The sequence below is a fragment of the Pantherophis guttatus genome, chromosome 5 (assembly GCF_059756535.1).
Source record: "Pantherophis guttatus breed Tessera chromosome 5, ASM5975653v1, whole genome shotgun sequence".
Taxonomy (NCBI): domain Eukaryota; kingdom Metazoa; phylum Chordata; class Lepidosauria; order Squamata; family Colubridae; genus Pantherophis; species Pantherophis guttatus.
This window is the reverse complement of record NC_142067.1, coordinates 51,787,624-51,811,100: the sequence shown is the minus strand read 5'-3', so window position 1 is coordinate 51,811,100 and position 23,477 is coordinate 51,787,624. Positions and strand designations below refer to the sequence as shown.

At 35.6% G+C, this 23,477-nt stretch overlaps 1 protein-coding gene across 1 annotated transcript in view; it reads left to right on the top strand.

Annotated features, from left to right (window-relative positions):
- The first annotated feature begins 8,408 nt into the window (after positions 1-8,408).
- URB1 (URB1 ribosome biogenesis factor) overlaps positions 8,409-23,477 on the top strand; it is a 58,244-nt gene continuing 43,175 nt past the window's right edge. Inside the window, exons 1-12 of the mRNA XM_034432564.3 lie at positions 8,409-8,676; positions 9,432-9,571; positions 10,877-11,028; positions 12,365-12,497; positions 13,441-13,537; positions 14,053-14,138; positions 14,473-14,598; positions 15,011-15,141; positions 15,918-16,113; positions 19,293-19,430; positions 21,256-21,429; positions 22,215-22,353. Coding sequence (XP_034288455.2) covers positions 8,535-8,676; positions 9,432-9,571; positions 10,877-11,028; positions 12,365-12,497; positions 13,441-13,537; positions 14,053-14,138; positions 14,473-14,598; positions 15,011-15,141; positions 15,918-16,113; positions 19,293-19,430; positions 21,256-21,429; positions 22,215-22,353 — 1,654 coding nt within the window. The 5' untranslated portion in view covers positions 8,409-8,534. The remainder of the gene's footprint in view (positions 8,677-9,431; positions 9,572-10,876; positions 11,029-12,364; positions 12,498-13,440; positions 13,538-14,052; positions 14,139-14,472; positions 14,599-15,010; positions 15,142-15,917; positions 16,114-19,292; positions 19,431-21,255; positions 21,430-22,214; positions 22,354-23,477) is intronic.

Here is a 23,477-nt window from a genome sequence, read left to right as displayed (position 1 = left end):
AGTGGGGAGGTAGTTGTTACCCTCTTGCTGCAAAACTTTAACCAGTGCAAGTGAACACAATCCTTTCTAACCTGCCATTGCCACAGTTCTTCCACCTGTTGCCCTCCAAAAATGATGAACGTTTCCCACTGACAGTTAGGATACTCATGCTTCATGAGGAGGTATTTGTAGCCAGATACATCTGAAGGCGTCCACTGTTAATATTTAATAATTAGTTAAAAATACATTTCTTGGAGAGATTGCAAAGGCATTCACCATTCAGTAGTGAAACACCAGGCTAAAAATCACCTTGGCAAGAATGCTGGCTTGGTGATTTTGGGCCAGTCACTCGCTCTCAGCCCAACTTACCTCACAGGATTGTTGTTGTGGAAAAAATAGGAGGAAGAAGTATTAGGTATGTTCGCCACCTTGAGTTATTTATAAAAATAACAATGGCAGGATGTAAGTAAAGACAATAAAAATAACTTTTCTTCTTGAGAAGCAGTATAAATTTCAATATTCTTCCCTTCACATATCACATATGACATATCACCACACATCAAGGAAAGGCTGAATCTTAATGTTGTTTGCTTTTGGCTTTGCATTTAAATTTTTTATTATATCAAAGTAATATATGCATATCACTATGGCAATATGACAGAATCCCAAAATTAGTGATGAAGTTGAATTAAATAGCCTAATTCAAACAATTACAAAGAACACATAGCAGTAATCTATTCTTGCATATCAGGGGTAGATTTCTCCTTTTGATGCTTTGTCATAATTTCTGTTAGCCAGATGATAGGTTCAGCATCAAGTGTGGCAGTGGTAAGGCAAATCCACACCATTTGAATTAATATTTTATTTCTAGAATTGCATTTTGAACAGCAAAGTGATTTGGACCTCACAGAATATTTAATAAAAGCTGACTTCAATCTATAAATCTCTACCTTGAGGGTTATAAACTCATTAAGGCTGTCATTGTGTGAACCCAGTCAAATTGCATAGATTAGTTTTTTAGTTGTTTACCATGTTATACAAACTCAGCCTGTATGATTACTTTATTGTTTACTGCACTGTGTGAATTTTATAAAAATAGATAAATTCAAATTAAATTAAGTTTGCTGTATCAATGCAGTCTTAGACTACTTGCAAACTTGAAAATCAATTTGTATGTGAACATATAAGATATGGCCATCAAGTGGTAACATGGTTCCATTTCCATGTGATTAATATAGGAAGGAAACCTGTGATCCCAACCTTTTTATTTTCTTTTTCAATAGCACTATGTTTCATTTTGTGTACTTGTGGTCATTAAGAAACAAGCTGCTTGGGCTTAAGTGGCAGTTCAAATACTTTTTAAATTTGTGCCATCCAGTCAGTTTTATAACTGTGCCTTTTCACTGATAGTATCTTCTGAAAGCATTCAGATGTTACATTTGTAATATTTTTAAAAAGCAACTTTGTTTTCATTTTTCCCAGCTCAACCACTGACAAAGCCAGATTTAAAAAGAAAGTGATTATCTATCTTAGTTTCACTCTAAAAGGGACATGATATTGGAGTCTTGTCAAGAATCCAGAATGCCTCATTTGTATACAATCACTCTTTTTCTGAAAGAACAGAAACAAAAGGTTCAATATACTGGCAATGCCCATAGCAGTCCAAAGAGCTGATGATTTTTAAAAATTTCCTAGACTTTTATTACTTGGAGCATTTTTAAAATTTTTAGTGCTTTATTTTGTTGAAGCATGGTGTTATTATTTTTTATCAATGATTAAAGTTGCTTTGTTTTTCATATCGAATCATCTTGAGACTTATTTTCCTTTACTAAAATTTTATAACTGGGGATATAAATCATGACAATAGCAATACTTTAAATTGCAGCAGTCGCTACTCGAAAACTGCCAATATGTTATCACGTTTCAAAACATCTGAGCTCTATTTCTACAATTAAACGTTGGACTAATTGAAGTAAAATACACAAAGTAAATTAATCACTACACGGTCCTTATTTAAAACCCTACATTTGCAGAGTTTGTATTTTGATGGAAATGGAAATGAACATGGCATTCCAATAATTTTTATATATTGGATTTCAATCAATGAAACAGTTTTTTAATACATGAGCAATCCCTCTGGTTATTCCTTCAGTTTAGTTTCTTATCTCAGCCACTTTCTTTGAGACAAGACTAAGATAGGTGACATCTTTGACCCTTCCCCAACCTGGTTATCTTCTGGGTGAGTTGGATTTCAACTTCCATCCTGTTTGTGAATTAGGCTTTTTGATTGATTGATTGATTGATTGATTGATTGATTGATTGATTCATTCATTCATTCCAGTGGTGGGTTGCTACTGGTTTGCCCCGGATCGGGTGAACCAGTAGCGGCGGTGGCAGGAGGCTCCGCCCACCCGCCTGGACATATCTGCACATGCGCGTCGCACACACATGTGAGTACACCCACAAGCGAACCAGTAGCAAGGGGTTTTGAAACCCACTACTGATTCATTCATTCATTCATTCTTCTGCAATCATTACAACTTTCGGCAATGTACAAATAACAAAATCAGCAAACTAGAATTCCAAAATCAAATTCCCAGATCATTGTCTAAGTCCCCTGGAATAGGTTAGGTTTAACTTGCTTCTGGAAGGTGAACAGAATTGGGGCAGCTTGGGAGTCATAACAAAACAACTCCTCCAGTCTGCTCTCCAATTTCTCTATGGGGTGGAATTATTTTTCACAAAATGGTGCATTGGACAGATTAACTCTAGATATAGTAAATAGTTCTGGAGATATTAGTACCATGACATATAGGGGTTTATAAGTTAAAACTATCAGGTTCAATTCCAATAAATTTGATCAAGTAGAAATCTATTGATACCCAACGTATGAGTCTATTGCAGCAATATGATATGTTCAAGGCAAGTTGGCACAGGAGCTGCTGTATTTTGAATCACCTCCAGTACATGAGTGGTCTTAACATTCCCATGTTGCAAGATCTTTCCATTTGCCACTGCCTTCATCTGCCTATCCAACAGTAGTCATACAATAAGTCTAGGAAGACTGTAAGTCCACTGACCTACCCCCTCAGAGACAGTGCTACCCTTTCAAGAAATAATACTAAAACTGACAGAAGGATTTGATGGACAAACAGCAACTTTGTCTTATTTGTATTCAATTGCAGTGCCTTTCTTCTTATCCAGGATAAGACTTCAGCTGAATTACTGGAACAGCCAGGATGGCAATGTAGATATTATTGGCATTAGCATCTTATTGAACAGGACTATTCTATTTATTATTATTTAGCAGGATAATTATATTTATGATTCTGATACAGTATGGCATTATTCTAACCACCTGAAAGATACCAGGTTGAGGGAAGAGTTAATGTTTAGGTTTAAATAAATAACACTCTCCAAGTCTGCTTTCTGAAGAGGAGTCAATCTATTCTTCTCTTATGGGTAGGGCTGGGCACTGCAAATAATGTGAGCCAGGGTTCTGGAAAAGTTTTTGTTCAGTATTCACCATTTAATCATAAGGGTTATATGCCTTATATACCATTAAAGTATCACTGTACTATTTAGATCTATCATTGAGTGTTTACTTACCATGTCTAAACAACCTCAATCTTCGTTGTCATCTTGCCCTATTTTATAATTTAAAATTCTCAACTTTCCATTTTCTCCCATCAAGTTGATTCTGTCCCACCATAGCTTCAACATATTTAAAACTTGTAATGCTTTGCCACTTAGTATCTTGTGAATGAGACCAAGTGGCCTGTTGCAGGCATGTAGGGGGAAATGGGCATCCTGTGACACTGTCTTCATTGCAGTTGTGTGTTTTTCTAAGATTCTCCCCCCCACCTTCCATTAGTACTTTGTTTCTCAAGTTCTTTGATACTTGTTATCCCCTGCCTCACTATTTCTAGAGAAAACATCTTTCCAAGATCCAAATAAGATGGAGGAGAAGAGATGTCTACTATTATGTTTGACCTATTTTTGCCAGCTCAATACTCACTTTTCAGCTATTTGATTTTTAGGGATATTCATACATACACACACACACACACACACACACACAGAGGCAACCTCTTGAAAATTCATTATAAGCTTCTTTATGGTGATGCGATCAGGCTTGAAAGAGGCAACAATGTGCCCTCTTTTGGACACGCCACCACTTGACTCAATCACATTAAATAATTGCTATTGGGCCAATGCTTCCTTTTTTATGGGAAACTGTAGAGAAGATGGGGCAACGAGTACAGGGGTTTCTGGTTGAAACAGACTAATCTGAATTTATGCCTGGACATGGGGTAAAAGCTACATTAATCACTTTTATGGATGACTTTCAGCATGACCTGAATGACCATGGTATATCTCTCCTGGTCCTATTAGATCTTTCAGCAGCATTGGATGCTGCCAACCATCATATCTTTTTGGATTCCCTGTAACAGCTGGAAATCAGAGGTATTATTTTGCAGTGGTTTTGCTGCTTTTTGAGCAAGTGGTTCCAATCAGAAGAGATGGAAGGAGGAGAAGTTAAATCCTGGGCAGTTCAGTGGAAACAATTAGCTCACTTTTTTTTTTAACACCTACATGAAGCCATTAAAGCACAAAGCTGAACAGGAGATGCAGTGGAAATCTTGAACCAGTGTTTACAGGATGTGAAGGAATAAAAAGGGTGGAAGAGACTAAGACTGAATTCTAGCAAGATGGAAATACTGCTGGTGCAGAAGATTTCAAGAATCAACATATTCTATCTATACATCTTGATTTAATTCAATTTCCCTTGAAAGCTGCCTGTGAGTTAACTGGTGTGAACTAGTTAGGGGAGCAACATCTGTGCTATAGGAATTTCCCTGGTGGTGAATAGAGTTATGATGTGTAATTCATGATACTTTTTATTTTCTTTAAAGCTCATTTGGACTCCCTGGCCACCATTACTCCATTACTCTAGATGGAATTTGCCATGTAATACATGTTTAGGTGGGAGGAAGCTCTGGAGTTCCATCCCAGAGATCAAAGGATTGGGAGCCAGGAGGAAGATTTTCTCTCTGTATTCTTTCCATTGTGGAAAAGTTTATCCCAAAAGATCAGGACTTATGTACCCTGTTAACATTTAGACCGTTCTTCCACAGGACTATTGGGAGAATCTTAATTAGTCAAACAACAGTAAACTATTTTCTGAGGTTGTACTTCTTTTTAATTGCTTCATTTGTTATTATGCTTTTATTAAGCTATTTAGAAGCCACAGAAAAAAGACCTATAGGCCAAAGAGACAAATTACTGCATAAAAATTTATTAATTAATAGGAACTGGCAATAAGAACAGCAAACTGCTTTTATCATTTTGTGACAACTCAGGAAAAGTTAAATAGTATATTCTTCCATTAAATATTTTTTCTAAGTTTCATGATTTCCATAGAAATCATGCTGCCTTGGGTTATTGAAATCTTAAATCTAATGAAATATATTTATAATAAATTGCCAAGTAAATATCCATTATAAAACAAAATGAAGAAAAAATGGAAATACTATATTAAACTACATACTTAAGATCAAAATAGAAAATTGTACACAACGCTAAAAAATGAAGATGATATAACTTATCTCTATGTATTCACACATGCACACCCATATACATTTAAAGATAAATGCGTATATGTATGTAGATACATAGCTATCAATCTTCTAAGAATATATGCCTTTCTCTAATTGCCTTTGTAGTTGTGATACAATATTTCTAAACAACAAATTGTTTCTAGACTATTGCTTCTCCATTGATACTAATTCAAAGTTTGAGAGTTCACAAAATTAAGATATCATTTCAGATTAGGAATATGGACATTCTTCCATGAGTATATACTCAAATTTTTGCTACAGCGCAGTGATATAGCCAAAGTTTATTATAACAAAATATTGACATATTTAATCCTTAATTGCCTTTGAAGGATCTAATTTACAACAACAACAATAATAATATCTAGCCAATATGGATTATAAATGGACAAGTTCATATGTGCCATAATTACTCAAATTTATTACATTTGTAGCATAAAAATGGGAGCCAACTTTTTAATACTGTATATTCTCTAAGCAATATGTTAACTGATTAAGAATGATTTATGAGCCCGTTTTTCAGAAAATTATGTTACAAGCCATTTTTAAATCAGAATTAATGTCAGTTTTTTATTAAAATAAAAATCAAATTTAAATTTTCAATCAAGTACAATAAGGATAGCGATCTTTAATTGCTTTCAATATTTGAACAGTGACAAAGTTCTTATAGAAGTATCATCCTAAGGAAAAGCTCTTGCTAAATTATAATTAATTGACTAGAATATAATTAATTAAGTTCCCACTAACTTAAATTAATGGCTTGGATTGTATTACACACAATGTGTTGCGCCAAAGAATAGTAGCGCCACTTAAATCAGTGAGACATTAAACTGAAGACTGAATTATTCTAATAAAAGGACATCCATTTACTGAGATAAATAAGCTTGGGATAATATCCAATAGAAATCTGTTACATATTGTTTCATAAAATAAATGTGATTAAAAACCATTAATCTGTGCATTGAGAATGACAATTAAGTTTGACAATTGCTTTATCTTAGAAGGCACTTCACCTGAAATATTATCGATATGTGAATGTGTATAAGTCAGCACCTACTGCCCTTCTAGAAGAATGAAATATTTTGGGAAATAATAAAAAGGCAGAATATTATATTTCCCCAGAGGGAGAAATGGAAGAACATGTTTTTAGAGGCAGAAAACAACCCCCACTTTCCTTAATAGCCCACAGCAGATGTCAGCACTTAAGAGATAAAGAGCTTATTGAAAAAGGAAGACAAATATCTAGATAGCTCTATTCATAGGCAAAGCAAATACTGCAGGCAGAAATCCATTCAAGACAGGATATTTTGAAACTCCCTGCAGAGGGATTTTGATCCCTCCCTGCAGAGGGATTAGCCCTCACTCAAGATCCAACAGGACAAAACCATTAAGACACAATAGGAATTGCCCAACACCCTTTCAGAACACAAGCCCCTTCATTACATCATCTCAGAGCAGTCCAAACTTTCAACCAAACCTGGGAGCTCAGAGAAACACCTAGGATTTGTATTTCCTCTTTTGCCTATAGAGTCAGCTATGACCCCTAAACGACCCCATAGGAATCTGACAACAGCCAATAGAATATTAAAGGACATGTTCTTGCACAGGAACAGGAAGCTCAAATACAAAACCCAAAGAAGGTAACCCTCCCCCAACTCTCAACTCCATTCTGTCAGCTGAACCATAAATCCAGGTGGTTCTGCTTCATCAATAAACCATCTTTCCAATCAACTTCCATGTTTCCAGTGTCTTTCTCCCAGCTTGGAACTGAACCGGATGGATATTTCTTCCCATACTATTATATAGTACAAGGGTCAGCAATCTGCAGCTCTGGAGCCGCATGTGGCTCTTTCACTCCTCTGCTGTGGCTCCCTGTCACTCAAAATATGTGTCGCAACCGCCAATGTGTGACACCCATCGGCACACGATTTATTGAGCTTTTCAACCCCCAGTAGGCCAACCATGAATAAATCCAAGTAAAGAAAAGTTTCAGAAGAAAACAGAACATTTAATTCAACTACATATGCTAGTTTTGTGGCCGCTCAAGAAATAGTCAGGCATGGGAAGGGTTTTGTGGCTCCCGGTGTTTTCTTTTCTGTGGGAAACGGGTCCAAATGGCTCTTTGAGTGTTTACGTTTGCAGACCCCTGATATAGTATATAGCCAGGGGTGGGTTCTACTTACCTTTACTACCGGTTTGCAATGGGGCTGCGCATTCCTGATGACGTCGGGGTTGGTGGGCAGAGCCTCCCATCGGTTTTACTAAACCAGGGGCAACCCATCACTGGTATATAGTTACTTCAATACAATTGGATAAGTATCTGGAACTTAATTAATTTTCAAGCTTTTACATAGCCATTACAAATAGATAACTCTGAACTCTGAATTTGTCTGTACTTGATTACACTTTAGATCAGCGTTTTTTCAGCTTGCCTGAACTTTAACATGATGTGTGGACCAACTCCCAGAATTCCCAACCAGCTATCCCTAACCACTGAAAAATACTATTTTAAATCAAGATATTTGATCCCCTATAACTGACAGCAAGCATTTTTTTCTCTTGTTTGTTCGTTTAAAACTCCAACGGAACTAAAAGTAGTTTTTCCTTGGAGATACAGATTTCACTTGAGGGGTGCAGATTGCAGAAGGAGAAAAAACTCAGCTTGGGAACATATATATTGAAATTGCAATGGATTACGTCATCTTTTGCTCCTCTGGGCAACGAGGGTGACCCTGGCCTCCGCCACTGCCCTACAGAGCTCAGACTGATTGCCTCCTTTAGTCAGGCTAGGAACCCGTCTCAGTTGTAATTTCGCGGATGGGGGGAGAATAAGCGACACGGACCACTTCCGGCCGAGACGGGCAACCCCGGCGAAGGCGAGCCCGGCTTCCCTTCGCTCTACCGGGTGTCGCGGCGAACCGCGTTTGCTTCTGGAATATGGGCACCAAACGCAAAAGCTCGGCCTCGGCCGGGCGGCCGGACCCGCCCCCGGCCAAGCGGGTTCGAAGTACCGATGCCGCGGAATTCACCGGCGCCCGGTTCAAATTCCTCCTCCGCGATTCCAGCACCGCGATGAAAGGTCAGCCAGCCACGCCGCTCTCGCCGTCCCCACGTGGATTCATTCAGTCGAGTTGATCTCTCCGCTGCAAAGAGCTGTGCGGTGGCCACAAGCTGCATGTTGCTAATATGCGAACAGTAGCTGAATATTTGAATGCAAATTAAGTTGTCTGTAATACATGTGTCCCGGACAACAACGTGGTGTCCAGAAGCGAGAGACAAGCTTAAAATTGATTCTGTGTCCTTCGATTCTGAGCAAAAGGATTGTGAATTCTTTGTATAGACAGCTGTTGTTGCGAGTTACAATTGATAAAAAGAATTATAAAGGGAGCGTGTGGGGGGGTGGGGTGGGGAAGGTTACATTTATTAGAAGGCAGGCAGTCTTCAATAGATATAGTAAACACTGATAGATTTTCCAACTGCCATCCTTGGTATCATGGCATGCCCCTGCATTGTTTTAACACAAATTGCCAACTTTTTCCCTTTTGCTCCTACTATTACGTTTGTCTTGTCAACCTCTGCATTTGAAGGTCTTTTTTTCCATAACTTGTTTCCCAAAGGCTGTATTGGTAAAATATTGATAACAATAAAGAAAGAAATCAAAGTTCACTTTCCAGCTCTGCTATGGAAAAATGAGGTAGTTAATAAATTGGGAGCCTGAAATACAAACTACTACTTGAATAAAACCAATTTACCTGCCAATTATAATTAGTTGAAGTAAAGAATAACATGTCCAGCATGATTTGAAAGAAGAATCAAATGTATGTTTTGTTCCAGGTTTGGAGACGTTCATAGCCAAAGCTAAATTACTACCGTCAAATGAGCAATATGATGTAGTGGAAGGATACATAAAAGTTTCGATTGAATGTGTAGAAATCTTTAAACTTCTGGATGGTGAAAGGCGTCCTGACAGTGAGGTCAGTGTTTCAATTGATGAGAGCTGTCACAGGCTCCTGTTAGTCAGTGTTTTTGTGCTATTAAGAATGAACACTGAATTCTGCTGTGTGCCATTTGTGATTATTTTACTCATTTAAAAGTGTCTTTGCACTCCTATACTTGCTAGGGAGTTAACCCTTAGTGAATTTTATTTCTGCAATCCTTTCTAAAAATTTCATGCAATGTTTTAAAAGTATTTGTCTTCTTATGAATAATGAATTTCCTAGCTGTTTCCTACAGTGCTGGGATGCTCATGGAGATACTTTTAATTCAGAAATGGGCAATGCATCCAGGTCTTGTTGGACTGTAATTCCCATTGGCCACGTTGGTTAGGCTTGTCCCCATATTGCTGTCCCTGCAATAAAGTGTTGTAAATAGCAGTATACTTTGGGGTTTAGAGATGGGGTATTATACTTCTGGTACTGGACTGGACCTAGAGTAGATACTAAATATAAATGTGCGTTCTAAATGAGGTAGTAGCGTTCTAGCAAATAAATTGGCATGGATGAGCATTTGTCCCATTAGTGGAAAGGTTTCAATAATTTATTTGTACTATTTGTACTAAACATGTCAGCAACATCCTTTTTGTAACAATTATAAAAGATATTACTATCCTTTATGTTTTAGACCAGGGACACAAAATCTTTTTCTACTGGATTATTGATCTAGTCACAGTCACACATAAAGTATTTAAAGGATAGTAAACAGCTTGATCTGAAGCTGATGTGGTGCAAGTGTAGAACCTGTGGAAGTCCTGTCCACTGACTGGATAAACATTTTCCATACTGTTTTCTGATAGGATTCCCTTTAAAAATGAGGAATAAGTTAGCTGTTCATCAGTCTGTCCTCAAATTGACTTCAAGTGGAGACTTTCCAGTATCCCTATTTAAAAAGATATTTAAAGAGTTCATAAAATTAAACAAAATAGGCAGATAGGTTTCCCATATGCCTTTTAAACAAAAACACCATAGTAACTAGTAACTAAAGCTTTGGAAATTTTCATTAGGATCATGTTGTCTTATATTCTTGTATGGACCGCACCAGTAGAGGCTAAACCAATTTCATTGTATACATAATGTACAATGACAATAAAAGCTTTGAATTTGAATTTGAATTTGAGTGTTGTTGCAATCCAAAGCCTTGTCTGGGTATAATTTAATTTAGCAGCAGAGGGTTTTTCTAAGAACATTGCAAAGCTTCCTTTCCTGTTGAAGTACATTTTGTTTAGAATGCTGAGTTCCATTTGTATCTTAAAAAGACATGTTGGAATGTTTGAAATTTTGCAGATGCTGCTAATTTTTCAAGCTCTAGAAAATATTTTGCTGCGAACAGCAAGTGATCTGTCCCATTTTCGTGTTGTGGGGATGAATATAGTAAAGAAGTTGATTAACAGTTACATGAAATTAATTTATGCTGCCTTGTATTCTGAAACTCATAGGTAAGTTCCTTGTTTAAAACAAACCATTGTTTAGAACTGCGGTGGAATAAAATTTTCATTGCTCAGTACTGTGTTTATGCTCTGTCACCAGGAATAACAAAGCACTCTTTAATACTGATTTAAAACTATTTTACAGAAAAACTGTAGTGACATTCTACATTGTAATCCTGTGTTGAATCTGGAGACTAGAATAATCAATTTTAACGCCTGTCTCTGTCACTTTAGGAACATTTTATTTGTATAAACTTCTTTATTTTGCTTTGTGGTTCGTTGATTATCGTTTTATTCTCCATACATTAAAAAAAATCTAGAATAAAGAATAAGTTTAAATATATAGCTTCATATTTACAACGTTCATCTAGTCTGAAATTACGTATGTTTTCTGATATTATAAAACCCAGATGGTGCAGCATTTATAGAACTGAAAATGGTGTTACTTCAAAAATCTGCTGTGTTCTGTCTTGTCATTTTCATATGGCAGGGTCTGTCTTGAAATCAGAATTTAATAAATTTTAACCAGAAAAATATTTATACTACAGTGTTCATTCATAAGTCTTTACTTACTTTCTCTCTTTCTCTCTCTCTCTCTCTCTCTCCCCCCCTCCCTCCCCTCCCCTCCGTTCTCTCTTCTCTCTCACAGACAGACAGACAGACAGACAGACACAGACAAACCCATACACATTTGCAAAATGGCACTATATTCATGAAATAATTTTTTTAAAAAAATCTGACAGTGTTATTGAATTGTGGCAGTTATTGGTGCTTCCCATAAAGTGCTAGGCTTTTTCAAACTTCAGTCCTAAAGCGCTTTTATCAAATCTGTTTTGATCTACTATGAAAGCTTTAGTAATAATCAAGATATCTTCATTTCATGCATATTGATGCATGCATACAGCCATCTTCCTATTAAAATATTTGGGGCATATTTTAAATATAGAAGATAAATATACGAGATCATTTATCTAGTAAATGAATAATAACTTTAGCAATGCTATATTACTATTTAATCTGGGCCCATAACTGGCTAATGTGTTTCCATTATATACTATATGAACTCTGTATAGGGCAATACTTTTGTATTGCTTTGTAGTTAGCATATATCTATATTTATACATGTAAAGTAACATGAAATACAGCTTGCTGTAATTAAGTTCCCTTGAAATTTTTTGTGTCTGGTTAAAGTACTTGTGTTTAGATTGACTGAGGCATCTGCTCCCTTAGCTAACTAAAATGAACAAACACCAAAGGTGTCCTCACTTTTTAATTTTTCATTCATTAGTTTGTTTGCCAACGTTGCTTAAATATTGTTCCCTGTTCTAACTGTCTCTCTTTACAGACTGTCTCGTCTGTGTCTAACTTTGCTATCAGCAATGGTGACACAGGGATCAGATGCTGCCAGAGATGTCTATAGCCACTTCGATTTCAATAATAAATTCTTACCTAATTTAGTGAAGAAGAGAGACTATAAGGTAAGAAAGCAAAAAGTCTGCCATGAGAATTAACTGATGGCTTATGCTTTTTCATCTCATTTTCAAAACAAAGCTGTGGTCAAAAGAAAAGCTCTTTTTTATGAGACAAGTTGTTTCTTTTTAAAAAAATCAGTCACCCATGTGCAACTCATAAAAGAAACTTGTCATCCTCTACATGATCTAGTACATTCATATACCATTTGTACAAAATAGCCTCCTTGTTTTTTAAAAAAGTTGGCAGCTACAATTTTGAGATAAATCATATTTTTTGCAATGCAGGGACCCTAGTTCATATAAAAATCCTTAAAATTAAAAAGACAATGAAGCAAAGTCATGAGATTTTCACAGCAAACCCATAGACATATGTAAATTCAGCCTGTACATTCAGATTTTAAGAAGAAGTACAGTACAGAATAGATTTCTGAAAAATGCCATGCTTGTCTGGAGAGATCACACATTTGAAGTAAAGAAGAAAAGCTATCACTTCTAGAAAAAAAAAGCTTACTTAGATTTTTGATATGCTAGTTTTCTGTATGCAAGCAGAATTTTGTTCTAAATTGGTTGTGCCCAACCTTTGGCCATCTTGATTGAAGATTATGAGTATTGCAGTCTAACATAGTTGAATGGCAGGTAATTAGAGAAGGTTGATTTAATACATGTGACTCTTGCATCCTTGGGAATTGTGTCATTTGAGTTTTATGCAAACATAATAGTCAAATAAGCATAATAGGCAGCCAGAATAGTAGAAACTTCTACTTATCTAAACTATTATGGGCTCACGGTCAAGAGCATGATTTTAGATATACAGATGTAAGATCCTGATAAGTACAAAACAAGAAAGTTAAGGTACTGTATTTTATGAAATGTGCAAAAGATACACAAATACTGGTACTTTTATGAATTAATTCTCATATATACTGAACATCTTTTAATATTTATTTAGGGTAAACCTGATATCCGTACAGCATACATCCAATATGCCATTTCCTTTTTAATTGCTGGCGACCATTCTATCCTTGTGCAGGTTCTGGAGTTAAAAGGTATTTTACAAGTATTCCTAAATTATTTGTTGATGTGGGAAGAATATGTATAATGGATTTCATGATACCTATACCAAGGTTTTTGCAATCATTGCTTATTTCCATATGTTCTTGTTTTGTTTTCCCATCAAAACAAAACGAAATTCTTGAGGCATATAATGTAATAATAGAAAAGCTTTGGAAAGTCTCTGTTGCTCTTAAAGTAATAAACTTGGGGTTGAGGGTCAAGCACCACTGCAGTAATAAAAAAAAAGTAGGGTTCCTCTAACCAGAGAGTGTGCTAAGGGCCAGGAAAGCATCTGCCCAAGAATTATAAATATTTCTGTAAGGCACTATGGAATTAGTTCACAATATTAACTTTCTTTTTGCTGTGTTACATGCTCCCTGTTTATGAGTTTGGTTTATGTTGTCAACATACTGTATTCTGATGTAACTGGCAAAGCTTTGCAAAATTGATTTAATTAAAATGTTTACTGTATTTCAGGCATAATGTTATCCTTTTTAATTTTTTTTAGATTTCATTCCAGATATTATTAGGACAGGGTTAAAAGAAGATAGAATTTCCACAATTAACCTTCTGCTTTCAACTTTGGAAACTAAGGTATACTCTGCAAATATTTTTGTTCTTTATACTGTATGTTCTTTGACTGTTGAAATATCTTCATTGTGGTTTTTCAGGCAATCTCTGATTACCATTTTATTTTGCTGTACTTAAGAACTTATTAGCATTTCAGGTGTAGAGCTTTTTGCTTGATTTGCTTATACTTTTAAGTAACTTATGTTTTTTAAATAAAAAATTAAAGTTGCAAATGAATGCAACAGTGGCATTAAAGTTGTTTATGATACTTCTGACAGTTCCCATAGATGTAATAGCACACTTGTGGCCTGACTTAAGAATTTTGAACTATTGTGTTAAAATGTTGTGTTATTTGTAGGTGGTTCTCAATAAAGATATCAGTAAGACTCAGAAAGTACACTTTTTTACCTCAGAAATACTGAACCACATTGCTTCACTCTATCGCTGGAATGGAATTACTGATGTCAGCACAGTGGATGTCAAGGTATAATAATCTTCTTATAACAATCTTATAATAAGACATGTTGTTACATGCCACCACTCAAGGAGGAAAATGAAAGGCCATACCAAGCTCAGAGTTTGCCTAGTAAGGTGAAAATAGTTTGCCATTAGGAATAGTAATCTGGGCTATTTTTGAGGAAATGGTATCCAGTTTCAATGTTCCAATGTCAGCAGCCAGGTTTATACAACCAGGCAGAATCTATACCAGACTGACACAGTATGGCTCTCTTCAGGTATGTTGAAATTGCACCACCCAGAATTACCCAGCCTGATTGGGGAAGCACTAGAAACATTTAAGAGCAGAACCTGCAACCTTCTATTTTGTGCTCTGAAAATACTGAATAAGCAAATGTGGTAAGCTGACTGTTTTTCTTCAATTTGTTAATTTGATGCAGGCTTCCCAAGAGTGTGAAGAACCAGGAAAGCTTTTAGTGAGAGAACTGGTTCATAAATTTTTAATGAACCTTTGTTGTTCTCTGAAACATGGCATTAACTTTTATGATCCAAGTCTTGGCACATCTGGCAGGTAAAGCATTCAGTTATTCAGTGTTAAAGTCCAGTTATATTTTGTAGTTTTATTTAGGTTAGAGCTAAATTGTTTGAAGTATTTTCTTCAGTGTTGCCTCATCTTTTGTGAATGGTAAGAGTGTTGGTTATTCTATGTTGTAATTTCACAGGACAAGAGCAAGATTTTTATCTCTTGGTCTATTCTAGAAGCAAAACTTCTACTGGTTTTGGTCATATAGTCTTCAGCAAACTGCATCTTTTAAGCATAAAAATCTGTTAAGTCCTGTTTTCTTTTTCCTTCTCTCCATCTTTCTGGCAACTTCTTCTACAGTGGGCAACGTCTGAAGTCTGCATATAAAACCAATAGCATTTAGTTAATTAATCTGCATGTTTGCATGTAAATTGGAATTACTACATGATAGCATAAATAACGGGTCCCTAACCCTCACTACTGGGCCATGAGCCATTGGGAACCAGGCCGCAGATGTAGCGTGCGAGAGCGCATGTGTCCCTATTTGCACAAGCGGTAGTCAAGTGCATGCACTCCCGCTTGCCAGCCACTCCCACAGAACCATCCCCACTCTCACCGGTCCCCAGAGCTGGAAAGGTTAACTCTGTTTTATAATTCTCCATCCTACTATCCTCCAAAATAGATGAGATAGATGAGAAAAGCTAACTTACCATAACTCCTGCCCATTGATAGCATCTGCAGCATAAATTCTGATCACTGATTGTCGATGATATATTACTATATTCTATCAAAGTGATGCTTCTTCAAACTTATTATTTTGTTAGAGGAGGTAATTTGGTTCTGCTGCGCTTTCTTCTGAGTCTAAAGACTGCTGTAGAAGATGAGATGATTGCTGATCTTATGGTGAACATTTTCAAAGTATGCCCAGATTTACTGAACAGATACTTTAAGGAATCCCAGTATTCTTTTGTTCCGAGACTAAAATCTGCATGGCTAGACAACATGAAATTGCTGAGAAAGGTAAGAACTACTTGAAAAGTATGTATTTAGTACATGAAAATGACCCTTATCAACATTTCTCTTGTTATAATGACAGTTATTGAAGTGTCTCTATGTGAACAGGACTATATTTGCCCTCTTATATTTGATGGTAAGTCAGAAAGAAATTCATTTTAATTAATGGGTTGTGGAAGGATGGATAAATGGCGAAGTATTCAGACTTCGGAGCTCTCTTGTGCTTCTCTCAAGACTTTGCACAATAGTAAAAGTAAATAACTTGAGCTGGGCTGAGAGAGAGTGACTAGCCCACAATCACCCAACCAGCTTTCATGGCCAAGGTGGGACTAGAATTCCAGTATCCTGATTTCTAGGCCAACACCTTAACAACTAGACCAAACTGGCTATCTATCCTGCATATATTACATCAAATAATTGAGGGCAAAGTAATTCAAAAATATATTATTTAGATACAGTATAATTTAAAAATCTCACAATCTCAACTTGTAAAAATCTCCTTTTCTCCCTCCTCTTCTAAATAATATCTGCAGTTTTTATCTGATCTGCAGATTTTATATCACTGCAGATCTCACAGGTAAGAATTATTTTTTAAAAATTCTTGTATTATTTATGTGGACAGAATCAGAAAGAAAGGCTATATTAAAACACATGTAGCTTAATTTGAGTAAGTTCAAATCCGATTTGAATCACTCTTTCAGTCTTACCTCACAGGGTTGTTGTTGTGGAAAAATAGGTGGATGAAGGAGTATTATGTATGTTGCTACCTGGAGTTACTTATAAAAGTAATAAAGCCAGGATAAAAACATAATAAATAAATAATGCAGAAGTGTATTGTAAGCTTGTATTGGTTTCAAATATGCAAATTAATATTGTGATCAAAATGCAAATGTAAAAGATCTATATTTCTTAACTCGTTGGGATTATTTATAGTTTAGTTATATAAATTTCTGCCTGGAAAAAAATATTAGTGAATTCAGTGAGGTTTCTCCTCTCCCACGTAGTAAATCACAGTACATCTATAAGATTGCAAACTTACGCATTTAGATTTTGTTTATTTTGAAAGGGAAAAAAGTTGGAAAAACATTCCAACTCAGTGCCATTCATACCTCTGATCAAATCATCGTAGTCATATCCAGTAATTTAAATTCAACCTGTTAAAATATCAGTTAGGTTTGGAAGTGCCAATGCAATTGGTATAATATAGGCTTCTTATGATTTAATAAGTGAGCCCCCTCACTTATGCATCTGCTGAGTTTTATAAATTAACTGTAAAAGCAATTCCTTGTACAGTCTATTATAATAATCCTGCCTAGCTGCCAGTAATGCACGGATAAACCACACTATGCCAACATTTGCATAATTTCTTTAATTGTGAAGGAAGTGGAGATCATTGCTCTTGTTTTCTGTTACAATCCTCCTCATCTTGCAGATGCTTCCCTGACTGCTGAAACTTCCCAATGGAGGAATGATTCCCATGATATTTTCTCATGGGATTTGATAGAAGTATGGGAAGCCGGATACAACAGCTAGAGAGATGACATTTATAGTAAAAGACAAAACCCCCTTTGGCAGCCTCTTAATTTAATTACAAAAATGCCACCTTAAATCCATGAAAAAGTCATGCAGATTCTCTTCTCTTTGAGTACGTTTCAAAAGCACACTGTTTTCATCAAACTGAATGAGAACTAAGAACACCATCCTATAGAGAAGTTTCCATTGAAGTTCATGCGTTTCAGAAGTTTGAAATGAAAAGAGCCAGAACAATAAACAGGAAGTGGGATTGTAATATGTGGGCAGCTAAATGTATTCTTGTGTGTTTTCAGTGCTTAATTGCTGTAATCTGCTCACAGTCCTTTAGGAGTGCACTATTAACTCAGGAGAGGTGATTAAATATAGTAGTGGCCAATGTATGATTATCTTTCCCTGTGTTTATTGAATTCTTATATCATTGTACCAAATCCGCTCTATAGATTGAATTACTGGTAAGCCTTTGAACTAAAGATTAGCTTGGTAGTGTGTTATTTGGTGCTATGTATCACTAGTTATTTGTGGAAAATGTAGCCAGCCTGAAAGATATTAGATCAGCCTTCCCTTGTGTATCCTACCAGCTTGGTGGACATTGGTTGCTATAATTTTCTGTGAGTGTGGTTTGTGGGGGACAGACATAGGAAAATGTAATAAAAGATGATGGAGAATGTTTGGGAAAGATTATTAATTGATGCTTCTCTGACTTTAAAAGGTGACAATGATTTAAGTAAAATCTTGAAAATCAAGTGAGAGTAGAGTTAATAGAAAAGGATTCATATCTCTAATCCCTCTTCCCTGCCCCCATCCCTCCAATTTATTTTTTAGTATGCCTAAAAAAGCATTGAAGGGTTCTAGGGTTTTGTTCTTTTTATCTTGTCTTCTATGCTACCGCTCACTGCTGATAATCTGAAAATGCAGAGAATATATATATACAGTATATTGAGAGATTCTTGATCAAATGTCAAATTTGTATGGCCCAGACAGAAGTGGTTTATGACAAAAATCACTAAAACACCACAGTAAGAGCCATAAAGGTTGACTCAGCCTTCCATCCTTTCAAAGTCCGTAAAAGGAGGACTCATGTTTCTGTGGGCAATATGCTGACATTGTAAACCACTTAGAGAGGGCTGTAAAGTGCTATGGGGCAGTATATAAGCATAAATGCTATTGCTATAAACTTCTAACATACCAAGTAGGAAAACCAGCAATATACTGTTGTGGCATGTTACAGTGGCAAGAAAACCCATGTATGTTCTGCAGTGCTGAGGCCTATTTTTGCTGATGATTACTTTTGTTCTGGCATGTAGACCTAAGTTGGTTTTTAGTGCAAGGGAAGTATAGCATTTGAATCCCATGTTTTCAGAACTTGCTGAATATTGTTTTTTCAGCAAGATCTGCAAACATGGGATTCAAATGCTATACTTGAATGCTATACGTCCCTAATTAGCGTAAAACTAGTAAGTTTTCCTGCTTCAGTAATGATCTCTCCTGCCAGTGTTTTCACTTCTACATTTTTTTTTCTTTTCATGTGCAATTGGGTATTTAGACCATCATGAATCTGGCTGAATTGGCTACAGCCACTATTGCATCACTTGGGTTGTGTATCTATATTATATACTTATTTGTAAATACGTGTTTTGTGTTTTTAATTTCAGATCTATGAGGCTCAGCCAGACATTTCCAATGCTTTTAAAACCACTGAGTTTATTCCACTTCCTAAATTGCTTTCTATGGTGAAAGTGACTACAGTACCTGCAGTGTGCAACAAAGCCATGTTTACCCAAGGTTTAAATGTAAGAACTCAGACCACAAGATGATGATGGTGTTTTCCATTAAATTGTGTCCGACTCTTGGCGATTCTATGGGCCAAGTGTCTCCATATCTTCTGATTTTGCACTACTTCTTTGAGTTGTTCTATGCTCTGGCTTGTGTCAGCTTTGATGTTGCCACACTCTTAAGTGTGATCCTTCTCTTCTCTCTCCTACTTTCCCTCTGCTACTGTACTTACAGTATATTTTGAAAAACAAAACAAAAGAAAAAGAATTGCATCATGCACCAATCCATGCAGTTCTTAGGCTGATACTCTCCCACTTTCTCCTTCAGGGTGGTCAGAAAAGGCATGTGGAGATTTTTGTCTTAATAGCATTAGGTCTGTCCAGCAATTAATTTTAACTATGGCTTATTAAAACAAGGCCCCGTTAAAATGTAGTATGTTGTTTGTTTTATTAATCTGCAAATAAAAATAACCTCAGTGTTAGAGTGCAGTGCTAACAGTAAGAATAAAAGTCAGAGCTTCCAATTTGCTCTGAATGGCACTAATAAAGAACTTCACTTTTGAACATATAGTAGAAAGAGTTCATTATTAACAATATTAGCATTATTATCCTAGCTAGGTAAGGTCTACTCTATATTTTGAACATTATTTGGAAAAAATATTTTTAAACACTTGTGTGTGGCACTTCTTTAAGGCAGCTGTATATTTTTCCAAGTTTGTAAATGAGTTTGAAAAAATACCATTGTTTTAATAAGTTGAACTCATTTAAAGCATTACTTCATTTTGCAATCTTCCATGCTTCTGAATAACACAGTACTGTATATTGCTATATTATTGAAAAGTAATAATAATCTTTGGGCAGCTTGAGACCACATTGTTTGCCTAATCCACATGCAAGATAAAATGGACAAGTAGAAATGTGCAGTATCTGAAATTCTTGAAACAAGGTGGAAACAGACATGTTTTTTTTAAATAAATTTATTGTCAGAGAACTACTGTTACATGTAACAAGTAAATCATTTCAATTTCTGTTTATAACTGAGCAGATAGACAGGAAAGTTTATTAACCAAATATATACTCTTCCTCCAGCTTTGTTGTTTTGTAAACTTTTATTATCTTGGTATCTGTGTCCACAACATAATATCCATTTCTTCCTGTCTATTTTCATTTTACCTTAAGAATTATGGGTGTAAGAACATGGATGCTTTCATGTTAGTATCACATTTTTCAATCAGTATCTTCACTATCATGTGATTTGTTTGTTCCTTTTTTATTTATATCCCACCTATATTATTTTTACAAACATACTACATCAGGACTTTTAAAACCTGATTTATTGAATAAGCCAAAGAAGAATCTGGTTCAAATATTGCAGTAACGCCATAAACAAACCACATTATCGTATAGTACAGTATATGAATACAACCAGTAGCTCCAGTTCCTTGCTTGGCATCTTCTGTTAATTTTAAACAGCAATTAATTGCAATATTTCATTGGATCATATTGGCTGTGGATGATGCAACTGACAGTCCAACATATCCAAACCATACCATTTTGCAGAAAATGATAATTGATTTCCCTAAGAAAGGCACTACGTCAAAAGAGACTGAGCATGCTACTTTTAAAAGTCTTTATATTTAAAGAGACATTTTGGGTTTATATCTTTTTTGGATTCGAATTCATTTGATGCATCCTTTTTCCCCTCTTTCTTCTTGTCTATAATTATAGTTGAATTGTTTCCCCTTCATGTCTCTAGTTTGTTACTATTTAACCTTAGAGAACATAGTTAAATTGTGCAAGATGAAGATAAAGCTAAGTGATTGTTTCCATGTTTTAATTTTAGATAGCCAGTAAAACAGTGAAGCATACTATATTTTCACTGATAACAACTATTCTGAAAAGAGCACTGAAAAATATTGACTATTGTCAGAATGAGAAGATATGGGAGAAGTCAGAAATCTATACTCCACTAATCATGAAGGAATTCGTTCAGCAGTACCGGGAAGCACTTAGTAAGGTACAGTCTTAAAAAAAGAAATGAAAACAGGCTTGACTTGCAGTTTGATGAACAAGAAATGCTTCTGTCTTGATTCTTTCTCTTTTTTTTCTGGCAGCTGTAGATATAAATATCTAAAGGTATTTAATTAGGTGTTTTTTTCTTCAGTATATTGGCCTATATAGTACTATTGATTTGGAAGAAACTGTAAATGTTCTTTTGTTTTCACAAATTTAATTCCATGTTTATATTAGTGCCGAGTCTAAAAGTATAATTCTTAGAATAATGTGAAAAAGGCAAAATAACATTTTCTTAATTATACATTTGAAATATGGGGCAGCAGACATAGCCATAGATCTAATGGAGCTAGTACATATTTACGGTTTCCCTTTTTATTATTACCTTATCCTAGCAGCATCTGCAGCACTCCTTAATGATAGTCATACTAATGACATATATATGTCCTTGTGTCCAACATCTGTCATAAGTATGTATGATAATTGTCACACATGAATCCGTTTTACCCCCTGGCTACAAACGCCTGTGCTTTAGAAGTTGTTTGGGAGCTACATTGGAATGAATTTAAGAGCAAACAAGCAGGATATTAAATGGGACAAATCAAATTTGAATAAGGAAATAATAATAGATTAAAATAATTTACAGGAAAAAATAATCTTTCTTGTTAATATATTCAAAACATTTGCAGGTAAATAACCTGCAAATTTTTGCATAAATTCAGATTTCTGATTTTTCTGCTGTACTTCTGCTTTGTACAACATAATATAATGATCTTGTTTAAAACCTAGCTTTTACCAGATATGACTAGCATAATTGCCGTCTGGCAGTCCTTTCTAAAGCAAGATAAGGCTCAGGAAGGACAGAAAGAGAAAGGAACAGAAGCTGCTTCTTATATGGAAGAAACAAATGAAACAAACAAAGAGCATGGTAAGGAATCTTTGGTCATTGTATGTACTTACAGATTTGTTCTTTTAATCCAGTGACTGAAAATATCTGATAATTCATGTTGGCCCTGAGCTGATCTTTGACAAGCTCTATTTAATGTGAAAGTTATATTTTAATAATATGTAATAAAATTACTAGATATCCTTTCTAAAACCCTTGTTTTATAGAGTGTTAACAACCCAGTCCTGTGCAAAATTCTGAATGAAGAGATTCTTGCAGCAAAGCAATTAAGGAAGTTTTCTATAGAAGGCAAGCAGAAAGCAACTTAATGTCCTACTTTACACTTCACACTAATTCCTGTATAGTGTAAAGCATTATCGAATCACTGTTTTTTGGATTCATAGAATTGGCTATTTAATAAACCATGGTTTATAACCTACAGCGGCTATGTTGACAAACCATGCAAAGTCGCTAACTAGCAAACCGTATTATTTAGTACAAAGCAAGAATCACTTGTCTCTTAAGAAATATATTCCTTAAGAATGTCTATGGAGATTCTCAGTCGTCCAGGTCATGGTTGTCCCAAAGGTGCTTTTTCAAGAGGCAACTGGACTTTCTGGTTTTTCTTTGAAGATGTTTTGCTTCTCATCCAAGAAGCTTCTTCAGCTCTGACTGGATGTTGGGGAATCCTTCCATTCCCCACTATCCAGTCAGAGCTGGGATGAGAAGTTAAATGTCTTCAAAGAAAAGACAGAAAGTCCAGTTGCCTCTTGAAAAAAGCACCTTTGGGACATATTCCTTGAGAGTTCTTAATTTTGCATATTCTGACTTGGCAGAGAAACAACCCTGCTAATGTTTCATTCCTTCTCATTTAGACAAAAAAGTTTTATGCATCAATACTTTGTAATTTCTTTCGTTTTCCACCAAAGAGTGCTATAACAATGCTGGCAGTGGTTACTGACCCAGAAGAGGGAGTAGAATTCATTCCAAGCACCAAAAGAGCCAGGCTTAAACTTTTAGAACTATCATTTTAATTCCCTAGATTTGCTGTCAGTTGATTCATTTTTAAATTACATATATTGGTGGCCTCTATTTTTCAGGATTGTACTATGTGTAGAGAAAAAAAATCACTCATATCATAAATGGGATTTTATTTTATGGCATTT